Source organism: Penicillium malachiteum (assembly GCF_028827825.1).
Source record: "Penicillium malachiteum strain IBT 17515 chromosome Unknown utg000003l:1.0-4950554.0:1.0-4952489.0, whole genome shotgun sequence".
Lineage (NCBI taxonomy): Eukaryota > Fungi > Ascomycota > Eurotiomycetes > Eurotiales > Aspergillaceae > Penicillium > Penicillium malachiteum.
In genome coordinates, this window is record NW_026643096.1 from 2,907,470 (window position 1) to 2,928,096 (window position 20,627).

General features: G+C 44.7%; 8 protein-coding genes across 8 annotated transcripts; 5 read left to right on the top strand and 3 right to left on the bottom strand.

Annotated features, from left to right (window-relative positions):
- Positions 1-337: 337 nt before the first annotated feature.
- N7483_007428 (CFEM domain-containing protein) lies at positions 338-1,986 on the top strand (the record flags this gene model as incomplete). Its single annotated transcript, XM_057090865.1, has 7 exons — positions 338-436; positions 489-624; positions 676-860; positions 912-948; positions 1,005-1,072; positions 1,133-1,634; positions 1,691-1,986. The coding sequence occupies 7 exons, from the start codon at positions 338-340 to the stop codon at positions 1,984-1,986; spliced, it is 1,323 nt and encodes a 440-aa protein (XP_056945606.1).
- A 200-nt stretch (positions 1,987-2,186) lies between these two features.
- Positions 2,187-3,688, bottom strand: N7483_007429 (TauD/TfdA family dioxygenase; the record flags this gene model as incomplete). Its single annotated transcript, XM_057090866.1, has 4 exons — positions 2,187-2,328; positions 2,408-2,701; positions 2,754-3,240; positions 3,289-3,688. The coding sequence occupies 4 exons, from the start codon at positions 3,686-3,688 to the stop codon at positions 2,187-2,189; spliced, it is 1,323 nt and encodes a 440-aa protein (XP_056945607.1).
- Positions 3,689-4,045: 357 nt separating this feature from the next.
- N7483_007430 (uncharacterized protein) lies at positions 4,046-4,608 on the top strand (the record flags this gene model as incomplete). The annotated part of the gene is made up of 2 exons (XM_057090867.1): positions 4,046-4,349; positions 4,385-4,608. The coding sequence occupies 2 exons, from the start codon at positions 4,046-4,048 to the stop codon at positions 4,606-4,608; spliced, it is 528 nt and encodes a 175-aa protein (XP_056945608.1).
- A 113-nt stretch (positions 4,609-4,721) lies between these two features.
- On the top strand, positions 4,722-6,017 carry N7483_007431 (uncharacterized protein; the record flags this gene model as incomplete). Its single annotated transcript, XM_057090868.1, has 3 exons — positions 4,722-5,344; positions 5,400-5,904; positions 5,949-6,017. The coding sequence occupies 3 exons, from the start codon at positions 4,722-4,724 to the stop codon at positions 6,015-6,017; spliced, it is 1,197 nt and encodes a 398-aa protein (XP_056945609.1).
- Positions 6,018-7,524: 1,507 nt separating this feature from the next.
- Positions 7,525-8,532, top strand: N7483_007432 (uncharacterized protein; the record flags this gene model as incomplete). Its single annotated transcript, XM_057090869.1, has 1 exon — positions 7,525-8,532. The coding sequence occupies one exon, from the start codon at positions 7,525-7,527 to the stop codon at positions 8,530-8,532; it is 1,008 nt and encodes a 335-aa protein (XP_056945610.1).
- A 3,232-nt stretch (positions 8,533-11,764) lies between these two features.
- On the top strand, positions 11,765-13,879 carry N7483_007433 (DUF3176 domain-containing protein; the record flags this gene model as incomplete). The annotated part of the gene is made up of 4 exons (XM_057090870.1): positions 11,765-12,315; positions 12,390-12,562; positions 12,621-13,071; positions 13,186-13,879. The coding sequence occupies 4 exons, from the start codon at positions 11,765-11,767 to the stop codon at positions 13,877-13,879; spliced, it is 1,869 nt and encodes a 622-aa protein (XP_056945611.1).
- A 720-nt stretch (positions 13,880-14,599) lies between these two features.
- On the bottom strand, positions 14,600-16,648 carry N7483_007434 (dipeptidyl peptidase IV/CD26 N-terminal domain-containing protein; the record flags this gene model as incomplete). Its single annotated transcript, XM_057090871.1, has 1 exon — positions 14,600-16,648. One exon carries the CDS (start codon positions 16,646-16,648, stop codon positions 14,600-14,602), a length of 2,049 nt encoding a protein of 682 aa, XP_056945612.1.
- A 2,743-nt stretch (positions 16,649-19,391) lies between these two features.
- On the bottom strand, positions 19,392-20,477 carry N7483_007435 (heme-dependent oxidative N-demethylase family protein; the record flags this gene model as incomplete). Its single annotated transcript, XM_057090872.1, has 4 exons — positions 19,392-19,625; positions 19,727-19,825; positions 19,882-20,396; positions 20,468-20,477. The coding sequence occupies 4 exons, from the start codon at positions 20,475-20,477 to the stop codon at positions 19,392-19,394; spliced, it is 858 nt and encodes a 285-aa protein (XP_056945613.1).
- Positions 20,478-20,627: the final 150 nt, after the last annotated feature.

The window sequence follows — 20,627 nt, forward strand, 5'->3', positions numbered from 1 at the left end:
ACAACGGTCCAAATAAGATGATACATAGATTACATCTAAATTAATTAATTAACAGTTTGTGTATATAGTGATCGACAGGAATGAACTGTTTGGAAAATTGCGAGAAAGTGGCGAGAAAGTGGCGAGCAGAGATCTAGCCTCGACCCCTGGAGTCTGAAGCGGCAGGATGGGATTGAAGTGGGAATTCTAGAATTGCATGCTCCTATTACAAAGTTGAGGACACTTAGTTTACATTTTGAATGAGTCCACATGTGGAAGGTGGTAGTTCCCTTGAGCTCTATCACTTTTCTTCATCCTATCTTCATGAAATTCCTGATTTCATCTCTTCACTAGCACAATGCGTATTCTCAATATAGCAGTCCTGGCAGTGACGCTGCTTGTCACAAGTGCTAGTGCAGGAATCTCAGAGTTGGAAGCAGTGCTGCCAAAATGTGCAGTGGGTAGTTTCTTTTCCCTTGTTGTTTTTGGTGGAACTGACATCGTCAAAGTTGCAATGCATGGCGAGTTCAATATCACAAAGCTCCTGTGCACCTACCGACCAGGCATGCCTCTGTACTGATACAACGTATACTGAGGCTCTTGAGGAGTGCGTTTTGTTAAGCTGCACGATCCGACAGTCACTGAGTAAGTCAGACCTCTGGTGATATGTCCTCACATTGCTTACATCCATACAAGCCACAAAAAATGTCACCACATCGGCATGCGCGGCGCCTATCCGGAATCGCACGAAAATTGTTTCTTGTGCGGGAGTTGCGGGAGGTATAATAGCAGTGATTGCCTTTCTTCTTCGTATGTTCGCCAGGCTGAGATGCTGCGGTGGTACGTTCGGCATGGATGATTGGACGATGATGTTGACAATTGTATGTGAAGCCTCGGAATCATTGAGGAATCGAAATACTAACAAAACCCAGTGCCTTGTCATTCCGTTATCCTCACTTTCAGTTGTTTGTGAGTATACTCAATATCCGATTCTCAACTTCCCTGATACTGATTCCTTACTATAGTGGCCAATGCAGGACTTGGCAAAGATATGTGGACTTTACCATTTGAGAATATCACCAGAATTCTCTGCGTTGGTACCCAAATTCCTTATCTCACACTGATTTGAAACTAATTAGTCTCTACCTACTAGATCTACTTTTGGGACGAGCTACTGTACCTCAGCATCCTGCCAATGACGAAAATATCGATATGCTGTTTCTACCTCCGAATTTTCCCCGAACGACGCTTCCGCATTATAACATACTGTGTGATCGGTATCAATGTCGCCTATTTAATTACGTTTATCTTGATCTCGGTTTTCCAATGTCGACCACTACCAGGTGCATGGTTACACTGGGATGGAGAGGGTGATTACAAGTGCAACCATATCAATGCGCAAGGCTGGTCAGCAGCGGCTATCAATATGATTCTGGACATTGTCGTCATGGCACTTCCTTTGCGACAACTCTATAATTTGAATCTTTCGTTGAGAAAGAAGATCTATGTGATGTGCATGTTTGGTCTGGGTCTCTTGTTCGTGTTCTCTAATAATCTTGATATCCATTATGCTGACCAAGAGTTTAGTGTCACCCTTGTTAGTATCCTGCGACTAAATTCACTTATTCACTTTGCCTCTACAACCAATCTCACATGTGGGAATCCCTCTTTCCTTGATCTGAGGTGATATGATGCTAACTCGACCTTGAAGGGGACTATGTGAGTATTGGATATTGGAGTACAATTGAGTGCGACGTAGGTGTAATCTGTGCGTGTCTACCGGCAATTCGATCCTTGCTTCGCAGATTATCGCCCGGCCTTTTTGGTGACACCGAGAATGTGAAGTCATATGGGTTAAATTCCCAATCTCGTGGGACTGCCTCGAGATATGAAGGACCCATATATGTTCATCATGACATCCAGGTCAAGAGTAATGACGGGAAGTTCTATCAGTTGGGAGATATGGATAATTCTAGCAAAGCCCACCTCCCTTCTCAAGGCGCTTAGAAGGGAATGGAACATTTGAAAGTTCAAGTTCCATGGTCACTGGAAAAATGCGAGAAGAAGTGTCTATAGTTTTCTTTTTTTTCGAATCTGTTTGGATTTTATTATATCAAGTGCCCCATGGCTTCATGAGAAACTGTGATTGACAATCTAGACAAGTGTATAGAATATTGAATGCGAAAAATCGAGAAATTGCACATCCGTTATTCAAAGACCAGTCTTCCTGCAGACCTCATTTCAGGCTCTAGAGGAAAAATTTGCTCTCCATGAGAGGCCGTCTCCGTATATAATCTATCCCACTTAGATCGTAGCGCTTCTGGTATCTCTCCAAGCATTTTGTGGGTCCTGCAGCCAAAGGTGAAGGGGTTGTCGTCTATGAACTATTAGCCGATTATCTTCACGGTTGCTAAGTGCAAAAACCTACCGCTGGTTGGGACCGTCTTTATAAATGTTCCTCGCATGTAACATGCTCAAATTATTGACGAACTGCATATCGCCCTTTCGTAGTGGCATAGGCACATGAAATCGTTCTGCAAGGAAATGAAGCGTGTCCAAAACTTCAGCCTGCTTGGTCGAGAGTTTATTCGAATGCGACCATGCCCCAAACCCAGAGAAGGAACGCCGAGGAAAATGAATGAGTATCCTCTCACTTGTTGAATCAGACGGAGCTTGATGGTAAATCAATGGTCGACGAATGATATGACCTTCTTTCTTGGAGCTAGAGGAAATGTACGTTAGTTTGCGATCGAGGTCATAAAGTGTGAACATACCTTGGAATGGGCCATTCGGTCGCTAATACCTCGACCAGGTCGGGTCGCAATTTTGCAAGCTCATTATAAACTCGCCAGCCGCTTGCTATGAGACTTTCACCACCCTCCACGGGCTCTTCCAATGCAAATAAGGAGACAATGTTACCTGTATCAGTGTGGAAAATCACTTCTCCATCAGTATATGCAGGGGAAGTTGCTGAGCCTGGCTCTAGGGAAGAGCTAAAGTCCGTTATATGCGCAATCATGACATCCGCTGGGTTCCCATTATACTGGTGATCTTGACGGCCACGGACGGAGGCTATATTGGACGAGAGGCCAATATAAATGATCACATTATCCTCTCGAGAGTATTCTTCCACGGGGATTCCGCGCACAAGGGAGAAGCCCGTTCCTCGATGTAGGTTGTCCGATACAGACTGGAGGGTTGAATGAAGGGATGGAAGTGGGAAGGTGGTTGGATCGAGTGACTTAAGAGGTTTGTCAAGAGCTAACATTGAATTTAGTAGTTTTTATGTCTCGGCCTAGATGTTCTTACTTTTAAAATACCGCAGCGCATCATTGATCTCTTTCAGATTCTCTCTACTTAATTTCAGGATGCATCTGTCATCATCCACAAATCCACGCTCGTCAAGGCGAATACTGCTAGCATCCCACACCATCTCCGAGGACAGTTGAGCAGGGAATCGCTCAGGAAGACCAGCCCTCGATATTGAATGCTGGGCCAGGGCTTGTTGTGTGTCATATTTGACGCAATCCGGAATGTACGGAATGCTTTCAACACAATCTCCCATGTTGTCGATTCTGGATGGATGAGCCCACTTCGAAAGAAGAGCTTTAAGACCCGGTGGTGTTTTAACAGAAATGACGCCATTTTGCTTGTTTCCAGACATCAGACACACTTTCTGCACGTGTTCGTATAACATGTTGTACGGCATGAAGGCTAATCCCCACATTGGAGCCACTTTGATGATGTGGCAGTCAATGACAGGGTCTGATGCAAGGAGATTTATGCGGCTTTCTGCAATGTCGATTCCTCATATTGTTAGCTAAATTCCACAGTCGGTGATTGGCAGGTTATGTTATGGCCATCGAATCAACTGAAGGGAATCTTGCCGTTATTCCACCGGTCGGGAAAATCATTGTGATGTATCCAATAGTGTCAACATCATCCGTGGATCATTCCAAGGTTCCTCACCTGTGATCCACTCAAAGCTCCTCGTGAATTGAATGTATAAAGCTACCGACCGTATCTTTTCTTTTGAACAGCTCATCAAAATACTTTAAGATTTGAAATGACTATTACGTCGCCCCCAGAAGCACCATGTTTCGAAACAACGAAACGATTGCTGGCTGGCTTGATTAACGAAGGGCTGATTCATGCCGTTATAAAGGGATCGAAAACAGATTCGCAACGGCATTTACACTTGACAAATAATGGAAGCTCGTGGGAGAATGGCAGAATTTTGGTCCAAGCCACACCTGAATGCTTGATTGAAGATCGCGATGGTGAAGTGCTCCCAGTGATACAACCCAGCATGCTGTGCCCTCCTGTTATTGTAATCAGCCAGGGAGTTGAGAGCCAAACCATCGATGCAGGTGAAATCTTCAAACTGATAGTTCCATGGTTTGAGGATATGGCGAGCCAGTCGGTCCTCGAGGAGATCTCAAGGCATTTGCAGAATTCGGGGTCCAATCAAGGTCAGACACCAATAAAGCCCTGCGATTCATCTTGCTCACAAGAGAAAGAAACCTGGATGAGAATTGCAGCAAGTCAGAAGATGCTGAGCTTACAGGACTCGTCAATTTCCTGGGAAAGAACCATGATATGCGGGCATCCGACTCACCCCGTGCGTAAATAAATGATTGGGGATGATTGGTAGCGATTCATCTGATATATGCGTACAGTTTCATCGTACTTGCGATGCGAAGCCACCACTGAATCCTGTCAAACCAGAGGATATCCCGGCAATGCTGACACCAGGAATTACATTCCTCTCACTGCCATCCAGCGACCTCCACTTGGCTGGCCCATTTAGTCAACTATTGCACCCACTTCTTGAAACTCTCGGAATTCCAAATGCCCCAGAAGGCTTTACAGTCTTGCCATGTCTGACTCAACAGTTACCCTCTGTGATACAGCGTTTCCCAAGAGCTGAGGTCTTGATGTCGGTAGATAACTGTGTGGATGCTCAAGCGTCTCTACGAACTGTGACCCCTCGACCCGAGCTGAATTTCCCATTCCACTTGAAGCTATCTTTAGCCTGTCAGATCACCTCTGCGCTTCGCACAATCACACCATGGTCCGCACAGGGCGGTCCCATTGTGACCCAGATCATGGATCGATTCCTCCCAGCCGATCTATGGATATTCAAAGAAGTAGCATCTGCCACAGGTAGTCAGTCAAACTTTGATGACGCAAAACATCTATCGTGTATTCTGCGAGAGAATTTGGAATTCAGAGCCGAGGCCAACGACGAGGTTCTCATCATCGCAGCTGCACTGACTCAACAGTCGCATGGCACATCGCAGCCTTACGCAGAGATCCTCTTCAATTTGGAAAGCATTCCTCAAAAGCAAGAGTGGTTTCGAGAGTGAGTTGATTCCCCCTCCCATAATACACAAGAAGGCACTAATAAAAATCCACAGATATGTTGAATGCCTCCTCGTCCTCATCCTCCCACCTTTGATAAACCATGGCATTGGCCTCGAAGCCCACGGCCAGAACATGCTCGTGCGAGTATGTCGGAAGACAGGAAAGATCAAAGGATTTGCAGTCCGCGACTTCGGTGGTATCCGCTTGCACACTCCGACCCTTCGCCTTCAGGGCGTAAATTTCGACGCAATGTATCCCGGCTGGGCAGTGATGACGGAGAGTATGCATGATGCGTGGGGAAAGGTGCATCACTCGCTGCTGCAAAATCATGTTGGATATCTCTTGGATGCCCTCAATCTACAGAAGCATGGTGGGTGGGCCATTGTACGTGAGGTACTGGAGCAGGTTCTGGCAACGCTCCTAAACACTGGGCTATACGAGTTCTGTATGAAAGACACCATGCCATACAAATGTTTCCTACGGATGAGAATGGAAGGGAAATATCGCGATGTAAGTCATCCTCCCCGTCAAAATGAGAATTACGCTCTAACTTGCTCAGTATGTGGAAAGAGAGGTACCAAATACTTTGCTGATGGGGTCAGAAAGATGGGAGGGAATACTTGCGAGCTATGTCCCTTCCTTGCATTGGACTTGACCGAGAGTATTTATGATGATATCTTTCGGAATGATTCCATACGAGCAAAGTGTTCAAGATCGCATTATTCCAGTGTATCGTTTTGGGCGTGGGTGGCTTCCTGCTCCATTGATCATTCTCCGGGAAAAATCTCTTTCACCATGTAAATTCATGTTTTTGGATTGGAGGGTTCCTTTCGATAGGTCCATTCCGACATGATATCTCCTGACAGAAAGCTCTGTTTACAATTATTCCACAAATCCTCTATTACTGGACTCGTACGACTCAAGGACCATCATGAATCCAATAGCTGATCTAAAAGCCACCGATTCTCGTATGAAAAGTACTGACTTACTACCATTTAACCAAGCGCTTAACAATTCTTGGGCTTTGTTGAAGGCTGCTGAACAGAGGAAATACTACTTCCAGGATATAGACACATGCCCATGGACTCGGAAAAGAGATCTCAAAGTCATCAAAAGAGCACAGCCTACTAAAATACTGGGGAATGGCCAATCAAGGCTCTGGAAGAAGGTTCGTGGATTTTTCGATACTGAGAGGCCATAGATAATGAAAGAATGATGTTCAAGATCACTTCAAAGAGACTCGGAATTAACGAACCCTGAAAAATCATAACTTCACGTCAACATGCCAGGCAAGCCATCAACTCAAAGAATCAAAATTCCAGTTTAAACTTCTTTACTCAGAGATATCCCAATATGAAGGTTGCCCCAAGACCATTTCTTTGTCTTCAAATATTGGAGTTTTGAATAGGGCAGTCCATGCAACATGTCGAATGCACATGTGCAGTTGGTTGCATTCATCTATAGTTGCTGAATATTGTTCTCTTTCTTGACCTTCTTTTCTTGATCTTCAACTTTGGAAAGATCGCGAAAAATATGCTAGAGAAAATTTGTTATCCCGAGTTTCTTTCCATCCATCAAAACCTGGATTAGGCTGTACCTAGTACTGACGGAGAAAGAATTGACTAGGATTCTCTCGGCTTTCAAAGGTCTTTCTTCGACATAGAAGGATTGAGATTCGAACCTTTGACCTTGATAGTCCTTTCACTCTCGCCTGACAATCATCCAGTCAAACCTTGGAACTTCCAAGTACGACTCTGACTCCATTGTGCCAGTGGTACTCAATAGTCACTATCTTTTTCCTATTTTCTTTTAATGATTGGAACGATGCCCCGAGTTTAAAAATAGCAACAGGTTGAGGGAATATAAAGGCGAATTCTGTCACAGTGTCAATGATGCTGCGCTTGGAATTCAGCGATGGGCATGACCAGACCTGTGCATCTGAAAGTACAACCGCCGAGATCTAGCACTTCACTATAACTTGAACCAGACCATAAGTTGACTTGAGTTCAAATCTCAACTTCCTTAATTCCTTCTTTGAATATTCGAGACCTCGCATCGATTGGCATTCTGAGTTCCACTGGCATCCACGCAATTATGGAACTTTCTGCCGTGGCTAAGTATGGTACCCATTATTTACGAGGGATAGCATACCAGAGATGGATTGATTTTGAAATCATCATGGTGGAGTGTCCTGTTACAGCATCTCAACTGACTGTTGACCAATTCCATGGATGGAAACTTTTTAAAGATTGTGAGATCTCAAATTTAGACACGGAATTCAACTCTAGCCCTCAGTCCGATGATGGTTTGTATGAAGTCGCGGAGGAAGATATGCCCCAGAGCCTTCAGGGTACTGCAAAAGATGGCTCTCATGCACGCGCGTTGAGACACCTTGATAAAATGGCCAATATTTTCAAGGTTGAGTTGCCAAATATGGCCGATTTTGGAGAGTTTTTGCCTACAGGTCGGTTTCAGAAATTTGATCCAGTAGGGTCCTTATACCCTCCCGAAACACGTGAAGACCGGCTAGATAAGTTGTTGGGAGCCAAAGATCAAGGTGACAGGGAGTCGGTCACTGTAAGCTGGGATGGGATCGTCACCGAGGGGAGTCTCCTTATCAATTGGGTTAGACGGAACCATGACCAGCCACCTCTGCATGAAGTAACAAATGCAATCTACTCACATCTTGTACCAGATGGAGAGTTGAGTTATATCTTTCTGCATAATATTGTGGAATCCGATACCAGGAATTTCATCTTGGATAAGATATACGACCAGTCTAATAACTCGACATTGCCGACCGGTCCAAACGGCGCACCATTTTCACAAACCTTCCACCATCAAACATCTGAATACTTTGCCTTGCTCGGTACTGTAATGGGTAAGATGATCGGGCGCTTTATTTTGGGGCGTTATCAACGTGGAGACTGCAAGCTCAATTCAATCGCGGTTGCACTCTCTCGCCAGGGCCAGCATAATGATACGATTATTGACATGATGTTTGAACTTACGCCAGCTGGGCCACCAAATAAATTACCATCGGCTGGAGGACCCGTTTTGAAAGCATCAGCCAAGGGAACAAGCGTTCTGGAGAAAAGAGTGCCGGGCGGAGAACGACTTATTGGGGGGGAGCCGACCTCAAGAGCTCAGCAGAGAGGCAGCCGCGAGCACAACAGCTTCAAGTGAACAAGCGGTTGAGAAACCGGCTCCAGAGCCACCTGTTACAGAGTCAGCTTCAGTGCCAGTTCCAGCGCCAAAGCCTGCTGATTCAAAAGCGGAAAAAAGAGCCCAGGCTAGGAAAATCCGTAAACGTCGCAAAGATGAAGAGAGTCGACAGGCTGCAGAGCAGCAGGAGAAGGAAGATGATAAAAGACACGAAAAAACACGTTCAGGGAAGAGACGGAAGAGGAATTAAAACATTTGGATTCAATTTTTGCAGATATGGTAACTGTTTGGCTCTGTTTGGCTAAAAGATTGAGTGAAAAATTTGACTGAGACGAGGTATTCAATGTCTGGCTTGCTGTTTATGGTTATTCCACGTCGTTGAGCTTTTTAGAATAGATGCCGGTGGCACATTTAATAAATTCAAGTATTGAATCTGGGGACTTGGTCTCTCGGAGGAGTCTAGATGAATTAGGATGAGAAGGATAAGACTGAATGACTAGTATGGAGTTATTAAATCAAATGCATCCATCCACTAGTTAGTGGTGCTTAGCATATCAAAAAATAATATCGAGAATACAGAGCCCTGTTAAATGAAAACCTAGCTTGAGTTATGAATCAAGAGTAGTCAAAAGATAATTCATGCTAAGCGTGACCTTATCAACCGTTAGATGACACTTGGGTGACTAACGACTCTCAACATTTGAATGACACGCACTCAGGCTTAAGTCCAAGGAAATTAAATGAATTTCCAGTGCCAATGGAGCCCCAGGGGCGAAAGACCCCATAGGTCCACGTCTGTGCACATGCTTATTTTACTCTTATCTTGGTACCGGGGGCCAACGCTAAGATTGAAATTTTGGGGCTGAAGCATTAGTCTGCACTATCTACGGAGGTCGGTCCGGAAAGTTCTCGCCAGAAATTATAATTTCTTTTTCTCACACTAGGCTATATACAGTAAATATTGAAATATATCGCGTAATCAAGATGTATATAAAACGGAAATATATAGTACTGAAATATAATAACAGCTTGAAACAGTAAATATTCACATATCTTCCCATATATCGCTGTCGCTGTCGCTGTCGCTGTCGCTGTCGTTGCCGCTGCCGCTGTTATAGGCGTTATCACCTAACCCGCTAGGGGCTACTTCACCTAATTTATCACGCCCCTCACCGTATTCGTTGCCCCCTTCTAGTCTAATGACTTGCTGTATATGCCATGGTATACGTTCAATCCAAGCTTGAATTTGCGCCTGTGGTAGATCACGCCACGCAGCCTCCCATACTTTAATCCCTTCTTTACGCGATTTAGGTGCTCCTTTTCGCGTAGTGTATCTCTTCATCCAAGGCCATGCAGGTTCAATCATATTTAGATCAGGCGAATTTCCAGGCCAGATCATTCGTTGGACCCCCATTATATCAAATATTCGCTGTTGGTAGTGATGTGAATGGGCTGGTGCTTTATCCTCTTGAACTATTGTTTTCGTTCGAATTCGAGCACATTCTTGGGCGAATGGAAGTAGTTTTGGGGCTAAAATCACGGTGTTGTATCGGTACCAATCGATTCCACCTTTCGAATTGCGTGCAAGCTTTCCATTCTTCTGAGTCCATCTCCACTGAGGTTGTCTTCCAGGCTTATTGCGTAGCCCTAATCGCTGTATACCTGAATTAAGCTCCCATTCTGCACGCATAATAGGCTCTAATTCAGTATTCCATTCGGCGATTTGGTGTTCTGCTTCACGCTTTTGGGCTGTAGTTTCAGGTACCCAACAATGACAGGGGCCCTTCTGATCATAAGAAAAAGCACCCCAAAACATGAACTCAGAGGCCCCCTTCCAACGTTCTCGAATACAGCTTCGGACGAACCGCTCACTAGAAGTACGCCATACACGATATCCACCCCGACGGTGTAATAAAACAACCGCAGTTTCATCAGTCCAAATCACATTCTTCCAGTCTTCTATAGTCCAATGGGCGTGTTTTAAACACCATTCAAGACGTTGTTTTTTCTGCTCAGCGGCAAGCCCAGGCTTACGTGTAGGCTTTGTTTTTCGTAGGCCAATTTTTCGTAGTACATGCCAAACTGTTGTTTTTGATATATTAATCCCTAATTATAGAAGAAATATTAGAGGAAATAACATATCAAGTAACATATGAGATAACATATCAAATAACACACCAAGTAACACATCAAATATTATACTAAATAACATATTAAATAACACACTAAATAAAATATCAAATCTTAGAATAACTAACCTGATTCACTGCGTAGCTCTGCAGCTAGCTGTTCACATGTTTTCTCACGCCCATAGCGGTCTACACGGATTTTCGCCCCAAGTGTGGTTTTAAGCTCATCTGTTTGCTTAGATGGACGCCCAGAACGTGCTTTATCAGCTAACATTTCATCTGATATATTGAATGGTCGCTGATTCGGCTGAAAACCTCGTTCGAGTGCACGGTTCCATATGTCTCCTATAGTACGCCGTGGAATATTCATAAATTCACTGATCTCCTTAGGGGCATGTCCTTGGGCCCTTAGGTATACAATGACAGCACGTTGCGCAATATTGGTCTTCATTGTAGCTGTATAGGTGGGACAAAAGTGTAGCTGTGTAGGTGGGATAAAAGTGTGAAGGGGTGTACGGACTGTAGGCGGGGTAAAAGATAAAGATCTACGTGTCCACGGGTGTTATAAGCAATATTTAGCCTAGTACGTAACACGGCAATACATCCAATATACAGCAGGCTATACACCTGACATACAGGGCCGGTAATATATCAAGAAAAAGAAATTATAATTTCTGGCGAGAACTTTCCGGACCGACCTCCGTAGTGCCATTCAGAATCCATTCAGAAGATATAATTCGTCCATAATTTTAGGAATGTGCCAACTCATTCTCAGACCCTTCCCAATGTCCCGTCAGGGTCACTGTTCAGGGTCTTGACGATTTCCTTTCTGCAATAATCATCCCCGATTTAATACCCCGCGTTTAAAATTTCACCGCAGGAACCGCGGAAGGTGAGGCTACAGACACGTGGATTTTCTGACTTTCTTCTATATTTCTTCTCCTCTTGCGTCTTCCTTCTGGAGTCGGCTTAAGTATCAAGATCACGATACTGCTCCAGCCTCTTTCCCCTTTCCCTTTAAAAGCTCTTGCCGCAGGGATTGAGAGCTTTGCACTGGTCCCCAGAAATACCTAGACCCCCGTCGACAAGCCCTCTCTGGTCCACGTCCGGAGATAAAACATTTGATGGATATGAGTTCACTCGGAAAGGCCTCTCGCGGCCATGTAATTGATGAAAGTGATGAAAGTACCCAACTTCAAGCGATAAAGTCAGATACACACACCGCTCCTCCGGCCGAGTCACAGGATATGCGTCTCGAGATCGATTCGTCTCAATTGCACAACGCTCATCGAACACAATACAAGATTGTTGCCTCTTCAAACAAAAATAGCAAGTCCCAACCCATATTACAATCTCTGAGAGACTGGGGCTGGGAAGTTAGTGGAATCTTTGCATCCGCTATTATGATTGTTACTATCGTCGTCATCCTTGGAAAATTCAATGGGCGTCCACAAGATGCTTGGAAGTTGAAGTATATATCGCTTCATTCTGTGATTTCTTGGTTGAGCACCCTTGCCAGCGGGCTTGTGATGTTCTCCATTAGCCAAGGTATTGGTCAATTAAAATGGTTGTGGTTATCAAAGCATAGTCGGCCATTATCGGATCTCGCTGCATTTGATTCTGCGAGCAGAGGGGCTACTGGGAGCGTGATTCTTCCATGGGTTGTGAAGGGACAGTATGTGAATTCCGAGTCTCAACATTGTGCAGTGGCGATCATAGCACTTGAAAAGCCTTGCTAATTCTGTATAGGAATATGGTAGCCTTGCTTGCCTGTCTGGCTACGGTGCTAGCCATAGGTTTTGATCCTTTCATCCAGAATTTAGTGCACTATGTTCCAGGTAACATTGATAGCCCTTCTGAGACCTCATTGCTCTCCGGCACATCAATATATAATACAGTTGGACCGCTGATGGGCGGCGATCGTGAGTAATTGATAATCGAATGGAAATCTGTTAACAAAGACTGAACTGTATTTGGCAGTGATTTTCGTGGATCCGATTTTGAAGGCAAACGTGTTTAACTCGTTGTTCAATACCGATCCATCCCAGCCATGGGCAGAGCCACAATACACATGCCCAACTGGAAATTGCACTTGGGATCCAATAGCAACTCTCGAGATTCGTGCATTTTGCCACAATGTCACGTCAAACTTGACCACGACATGCAGAGTCCTATCAGATACTACCAACTGCACTGTCACGCTGCATAGCGGTACATTATTATTCTATTTAACTACCGGTGGCGAAGCCCAGCCAATGGTAGTTGAGACATTACAAACTGAGGGCCTCTACGCCAACCCGGACACTTTCTATAGGAATAGCTCTTTCCCTGTTATACAGTATATTCTGGCAATGGGGTCAAATGACGATCCACTCACGGGTGGCGGAATTGCGACCGAAATTGGGAATACGACACAGTTTGTGGCCACAGAGTGTGCTCTTCAACCAGTTGTTCGAAGCATCAATGCATCCGTTACGATGGGGGTCTAGGAAGAAACATACCTTGCAGAGTGGCCAGTGCTTGATGACACAACTACGACCTTCAGCTTCACATATGATTCTCTCCAGCCTCCTTGGAACGAGACTTTGGGAATAAAAGGAAGTCAAACCTTTGGTGTAGGCCGCGAGGCGTGGGATTCGCTGTGGACTTTCTTTAACTCAATATTCGCAGGCTATGTCATGGCGGGCTCCGATGACCTTGGATTCATGGCATCGAGCTCGGGAGGCACATATGCTATTATGGATTCACTGGAAGCCATCTTCTATGGTAACTTTACAGGTAAAATTTGTCAGGATGCCGACCAACTGTCTTGCGCTATAAAGAATGTCGCTGCGGCAATGTCCAAGACTATTAGGGATTCTGCATTTACCTATAGTGCCGAATATCAACCCTATGCTGACAATGGCCTTGGCACCAACTCAACAAGCATTGTTGGGAGAACGCTAATCACTGCCTCGTTTGTGGAAGTTCACTGGGAGTGGCTCACTTTGCCAATCATTGTCTGGGTTCTTGGAGCACTTTCTTGTTTTTGTACCGCTTGGATGACCCACAAGAGTCATATGAAGGCTTGGATGAATCAGATCTTTCCGTTGGTCTTTCTTCGTTCCTACCGCGACAACACAGTGAATTTTGAAGGTGGTGGCGATGAAGCGTTTGAAGAGGTGACTGGAGAACAAGACGGGACATACGGTCATGTTTTGACTGATTATAGCCTTGTAGCGGGTACAAGCTTGCGCTAGCACACGATATTCCCAATGGTTTTGGTTTCTATAACCCGTCACTCCCATTGAAATTTAAAGAAGGGACTTGCAAAGTTGGCATTGAAGTCTACAGATAAAAATGATGACCATCGTATTTTGAAAAGCAACTATATCAATCAATGTCTGTAGGATCAAATAGTGAACGAGGTTGATATATCATATCTTATCAGATCAGACCAATCTCACTCCGAACCATGGAACCGTTTGTTATTGCAACAAATACGGCCAAATACCCCTGGGATCACAGTTTCAATATTTGAAAATCCCTATTACTAATTGCCCGGATGGTTTAGTGGTATAATTCGCCCTTCGGGATAGATTCTCGGATCTTTCAAAGATTCTGAATTGGGCGAGGTCCCGCGTTCGATTCGCGGTTCGGGCCACTATTTTTGGCTCTTTATCATGGGTAAAAAATGAAGCGACTTGAATTTTTGGTCGAGTCTGTGAACAAAGAAGTTGGGATAGAATGAAATACCAATTGCTGACTTACAGTGCTTAAGATTTTGGACAAAGCAGGACAATATTACTTTATTCAGCCACTGACTATCTCATACGTGGTCAATTGATCGGTTAGAAAGGGAAGAGGGGAAACCAAGCCAGTACACGCATGTGCATGAGTTGCATTCGATAAAGAGTTGTAGATACATACAAACTGGCACAATTCCCATCTTGTGGCAGGAAGCTGACTTTGGTCATGACTCAGAGAACAAAATTGGGTAGATAAAGTGGCATGGAGTCTTCCCACATAGAGTCTGACAGAGGTGTCTTGTTCGACCCATCCTTATCCATGATCATGATCTGACCATACGGCTGAAAAGTGTTATCGTAGAGCGCACACTCATATCGGAAGCCGTTCATGCCGGTCGACCACATAATCCGACCGTCGTGAGACCACACAGCATGAGCGTCATTGGCACCACTGCTAGTCAGCACTTTGAGGTCGGTTCCATCAGGACGAATGGTACAGACATCATAGTTGAATGTGCTTGTTTTCCGCGTGAAGAGGATGAGTTCTCCATCGGGAGAATATTCAGGAAGATTATCCCATTCTGTAGTCAGAACAGTCGTTTTCCTGGTCTCAAGATCCAAAATGCGTAATCCGATCTCTGATTTATTGCCGTAGGTTGCGGTGTCAGCACCCCAAACTCGGTAGACAACCTTTTTGCCATCGTGAGAAAAGCTAGGGAAGCCGTTGTTGAGGACTGTGCTGTTCTCGATAGAGTATGCACTATCAACAAGGACCTCGGAGTAAGAGCCATTGGCAGTTGCTCTCACAATCCATCCGCCGGATGTTTCTCGGGTTTCAAACCAGAAGCCGACACCAAAAACAACCCATTCACCATCGCGAGACCAGTTCGGGTTATAGGCCGCGGCTCCAGAAGTCTCTGATGATGTCAGAAAGTCAGCTGTGCTTGGATCATAGACCAGACCCAGGTTTCCTCCTGTGGTGTTGAATGTCACAATAGATGAGTTACCAAGTTGCTTCTGGGTAATAACAACTCGATTGTCAACAGAGGAGTATTGAGGGAAGACATCAGTGAAGCGATAGTCCCATTCCGGATCAAAGCTATATAGTTGCTTGTAGGCGTCACGGATTACCCAGGTTGTTTTCTCGTATACTACCTGTTTGAAATCAGGGGACCAAGAGGGAGAACGGACGGTGCCAGTGTAGTTCACAAACTGGCCAGACGTGGTATAAAAGCCTTCAGTGTCGGTACCGCTCTTCAGCAGATAAGCGATCGTGCCATTGTTGTCAATGTATTGAGGGAAGACTTTGACACCATCACCAGCAGCTTCCACTCTGATATCCTCTCCTGTCTCAACATCGACTGACAAAATAGTAGAGTTTGCTGATGAAAGAGTAAATTCGCTGTGTGCATTGTATGTGTTTTCACGTGTCATCTCGTAGTAGACGAGGCGTTTGCCATCCAGTGACCACTTAGGAGAACCCAGACAGTAGTATGGCTTTGAAACTATTTTGCGGAAGTCGGTGCCGTTGGGCCGGATCACGTAAATTGAAAGCTCTTGTGTCGTTTCCCAGCCAGTAAGACCCAGGTAGGTCGGTACTCCATGCCCGCTGTATTGAGTGTTGCGATCCGATGAGAATGCGAGCCATTCTCCATCAGGAGACCAAGCCGGGCGGAAATAACCCATCATCAGTGACTTGTTGGAGGCGGTGATGGGAATGTCTGTAACGTTCCATTTATCACCAGTAATCAAATCCCTGATCCAGATATTGGCTTTCATATTGTTCGCGGTAGAGACATAGGCAGCGTGACGTCCATTGGGAGATACAATCACAGAGTCCTCAACATAGGGTGTGGTTACCAATGGCTCAAGGTCGGATCCATTGGGGCGAATGCGATAAATATCAGCATTGCCATCGCCATTGCGTTCACTTGTGAATGTAATCCATTCTCCATCGGGAGAGAATGAAGCATGGTACTCGAAGACAGGATCAGAGAGAAGTTCGCGTTCATCAGAGCCGTCGACATTGGAGATGTACAATTTTGATGTTCCGGGCGCAATTCGATTCATCAGAAAGATGCCCTTGGTATCAGCAGCATCACTACTGGGGGTTGGAGTTCCAGATGAAGGTATTGTTGAGGAAGGGAGGTTTCGGCGCATATTGGCGTGAGCTTGGAGTTTGGCATGGTCGGCATCTGCTCTTTTGTCGAAGCCATAGGGACACCCAGCCCAAACCTGACCAGCGGCAAGGCCGGCCACCAGAGCGAAGGAGGCTCGCATATTCGGAGAATGGAGGAAGAATAGACGAGGAAGGTCCGAGTCTCAAATATTTTTTGATTCATTCAAATGATCAAGAGCAAGGATCTGTGGCTACTTATGCAACTTCCCGAGTGAGAAGCCCACATTTTCATACACTTGAAGAGAGTCATAGTGATAGTATCTACAACTCATTCCGCGTATAGCGCCCGAGTAATTAGTTTAGGATGAATGAAAGAGAGGACGCTATTATCCACACATAATGGCATTCATCCTTAGGTACGCACTATCCACCAATCTACATCGAGCATGGTGAGTGGTCAATTCATCCCAAGGTTATCTGATCCTGCCTTAATTTGACATCGGCAAGTGTTTTCTGGAAAAGTACCTATTGAGATCGACATGGTTAAACCGGATCAGCCCGAATCATCTCCTCAAAGAGTTTAGTGTGGTAGAAGTCGGAGGATAAATATTTTCCGATCGCTCATGGAGATTTAGTGACGCGTCGACTCCGCTCGATTTCTGCAGTGATAAGCACACGCCAAGACGGAGAGGCGGACGGGGCTGGGAGCCCTGAGAACCCTTCAGGGCTGAAGGCCTTGGCTAGGGTATGTTTTATTCCTCATCGAGCACTTCAACCCTACTTTTTGTTGAAAGATACATAATATTAGTGGATCATGGATAGACTAGAGACCCTCCATTCTGCACAAAAATATCACTTCGGGTAAATTCTCCTCCATTCCCCCTACATCTAGCTAGTATATTGCAAATGTTCCAAGTCTTCATTGATGCACATGTGGATAGCGGGGTCCTGTAGGATCGTGAACCTTGGAAGTCAGTCCATGGGTTTATTAAGCAAGATTCGGATATAGCTTCAAGTTCTCAAGTTGTTAATATGTATCCGTTGTATGTTTCCCCTCCTATCTTATCACCACTGTCTTGAAATTTACTACATAGCTTCCACCTTTTTTTGGCATCCCTCTGAACTTAATGATGACCTTGCCTCTAAAGGACTATGAAGGATATAAGATGATATCAGATAGACTACTTTTGTCAAGGGCAGTGTGCAATTTCAATTTCGAATAACTGTTTTAGGTGCTTCGGCAGTGTAAAATAAGCGAAGGCGGTTATAACTTATACGTATGTTGATATCTTCAATTAATATTCTAACATCATATTGTTGGAAATATCATTGCCACCTGTGTCAACTCAGGAATGTATCCTTGGCAATGTGGGGACTCAGACGCGGTCTTCCACATGTGCAGGATGATTCACGATACAACCCTCAAGTGCTCTCTGCTTTGCAAACATTGAAGGATTACACATTGTATAAAGAATCTTTCTGATTAGTGGAGCCTGTAGTTTTTCTTAAAGAAAAGAAAATAGGGGGAGATTGATGAAAGGTGTTCCAGATTTCACTTCCGCCTGCTATTAAAAAGAAATTGCTTCAAGTTCAATCCTCATCCATGGATGCACATGTGTAATGTGACGTCTAATGTCATATTCAAATGGGCACTTGATAGCTGTAGCTATTCCTTCTATAATTACATATGTAATGGAAAACATCACTTGAACCATGAAGATCTTTCAAGTTCTTCTTCGCCTAGCCCTGGAGGCGAATGGAACATGAGGTTATGTCATGGGAAACGTGCGAGAGAGAATTGGATAGTAGTGACCAGTTGACATAACAAACTTTGAAAACAAGCTTCAGTTTCAATACATCTAGATATCAAAATCTTTGAACAAAGAGTGACATCGGTTGAACATAGATATGTCATGTGTTTAAATTATTTGACTATTCCGCGAACTTGACTGCTTCGGAACTATTCTCGCTTCAAAAATTTCGTTAGGAGGGGCTGGCCTAGCCCCCGGGCCATAATTATTCCAAGGGGTCATCAATTTCGGTCATAACCTGAACGGTCCCATATGCATACCCATTGGTACTGCAGAATTCGAATAGGTTGTTCGGAAGTACGAAATAATGTGTGGCTTGCATATCTTGGCATGAGATGAGAGCTCAGCCCTGGAGGGTCCCAATGTTTCCATCTCGTCCTATAATTCCGTTTCATATTCCTTGCTCAGCCACGATGATCCTCAGTAATTCGCCCGCGGTCATTTATCCTTGCTCATTCAGGTAAGAGAACATTTTTTGCAACCTTGAAATTGAAAAAGCAGCCGAGCGGGATATTACTCAGTGGAGAAGGGGTCTATGCACCAACGTAGATTGAAAAAAATCATTATCATAAAATACCTATCAAGCAGCTCTTTGAGTTCTTGATCAACTTGGACAGGGGTTAGTTAACTCAAAACCAGGATTATGCGATCGATTTTCGAGCTGTTTGTCTGGATTGATAGGTGGAACCCGTGTACTTCGATTTTCAGATTGATATTTTTAACATGGAATAGAGAACAATGAAGTTGATTAATGCAGTATCACGCTGGTAATGTCACTCAAGCTCGATAACTCAAAGCCCCCCCCCTGCAGAATCGGCTAAGTACTTCAAGTTTCAAGTCTTGAGGTTGGACGAATCTAATCACAATCCCGGAACAGCCAAATTAGGTACCGAATGCCGACTCCCCACATATTTCGATGCCGCCGGATCTGCATATCAATGCATGGAGTTTGTGGTATCCTATGATGCTACATTCCTAGTGATACCTTGGACACACCTCCCGAAATATCCAAGGAACACTAGCCCTGGCTACATCAAATCTGGGTGATAGGAGGTCAATCTTCATAAATCATATTCGCGACCAAACTTTCAATTTATTGCCGGCGAAGATATTCTGTCACGCTTTTGCCCCATCGCACTGCACTCTTGTATCTGTGCATTCCAGGAGAATTTCCTTTAAGCAAGCCGTCGATAGCATCGGCTAGATCTGGTCCGGATCCTTCTTCTTTAATTTCCGATAGAGGATAAAGGAAAGTCTTGAAGCAGAACAGGATAAACTTTGTTGATGGTAGACGTGTTAAAGATTGGAGTTCAATCCGAAGATTTGCCTGACAAAAAATAGTGAGCGAATTGACAATCGGAAAACGCAGAAATTTCATTGACAAAAAACAAAAAGATTGTGATATGAATGTGAATTATGGCTTCTTACCCGTGAACAATCAACCTCCTCGTCGGCGATGAACTCGTCTCCCTCTTTGATATGATTTCCCGCAACGTTGATAAGTTCAGTCCCTGTTTGTATATTCCACTGCAGTACAAGTCAACAAAACGGCACTTGGTAAACACGTGACACGTTTGACTTACATTCATTCGACGAACCGCCTTACCTACCTCCAGCTTCCTGAAAAAGCGCTCCATACTTGGACCAATCTTGTTATATGTGGGCACTGGCCCATGAATGCCGCTCAGATCCTTCCCCAGTTTCTCGGATGGATCGAAGCCGGTAGGAAAGCAGCATGCAAAAGCTAGACAAACGTGAGTGGTTTCTGTCTCTTTCAATAGGAATATATCTTCTTCCACCGTCTCGGCCAGGATGCGCAGACACAAATTGGGGTCTTTTGGAGGCTCAACTGGGAAAGCCCGTTTGGTTATCGTGTTCAGGAACTGTCCTCCGTTTACACGGAATAATCTCGGGAATCGATTGGGTAAATGGTGCGATAAAATGTATTCGTAGAGCTCTCGAACTGCATCCTCGCCACCGGGTAGGCACCCGTGAACCGTCTCTTGGTACTTTTGCACAATATTGCGTCTGATGGTAGTGCGATCGAGGTACTGGTTATCAACGGTGATGAGATTTGACAGTGACTCATTTTTGACCCCTAGTCAATAATGATTAGTTAGTGGGTTTTGCAATCATCTTCAATCTGTGGCAAGCGCTTCAGTGTCATACCCATCGACATGTGGTAAATTGGCTTGAAAGGTCGTAATTGCTGGAGCTTTTCGGCTCTCCAGTCAAAGTGAGGGAGACTTTCTATAGGGGAAAATTGTTGCCATGATCTCCATTTCCAAAGTCTTGCCTGTCTCTATTGGTGATTCTATTAACCATAAAA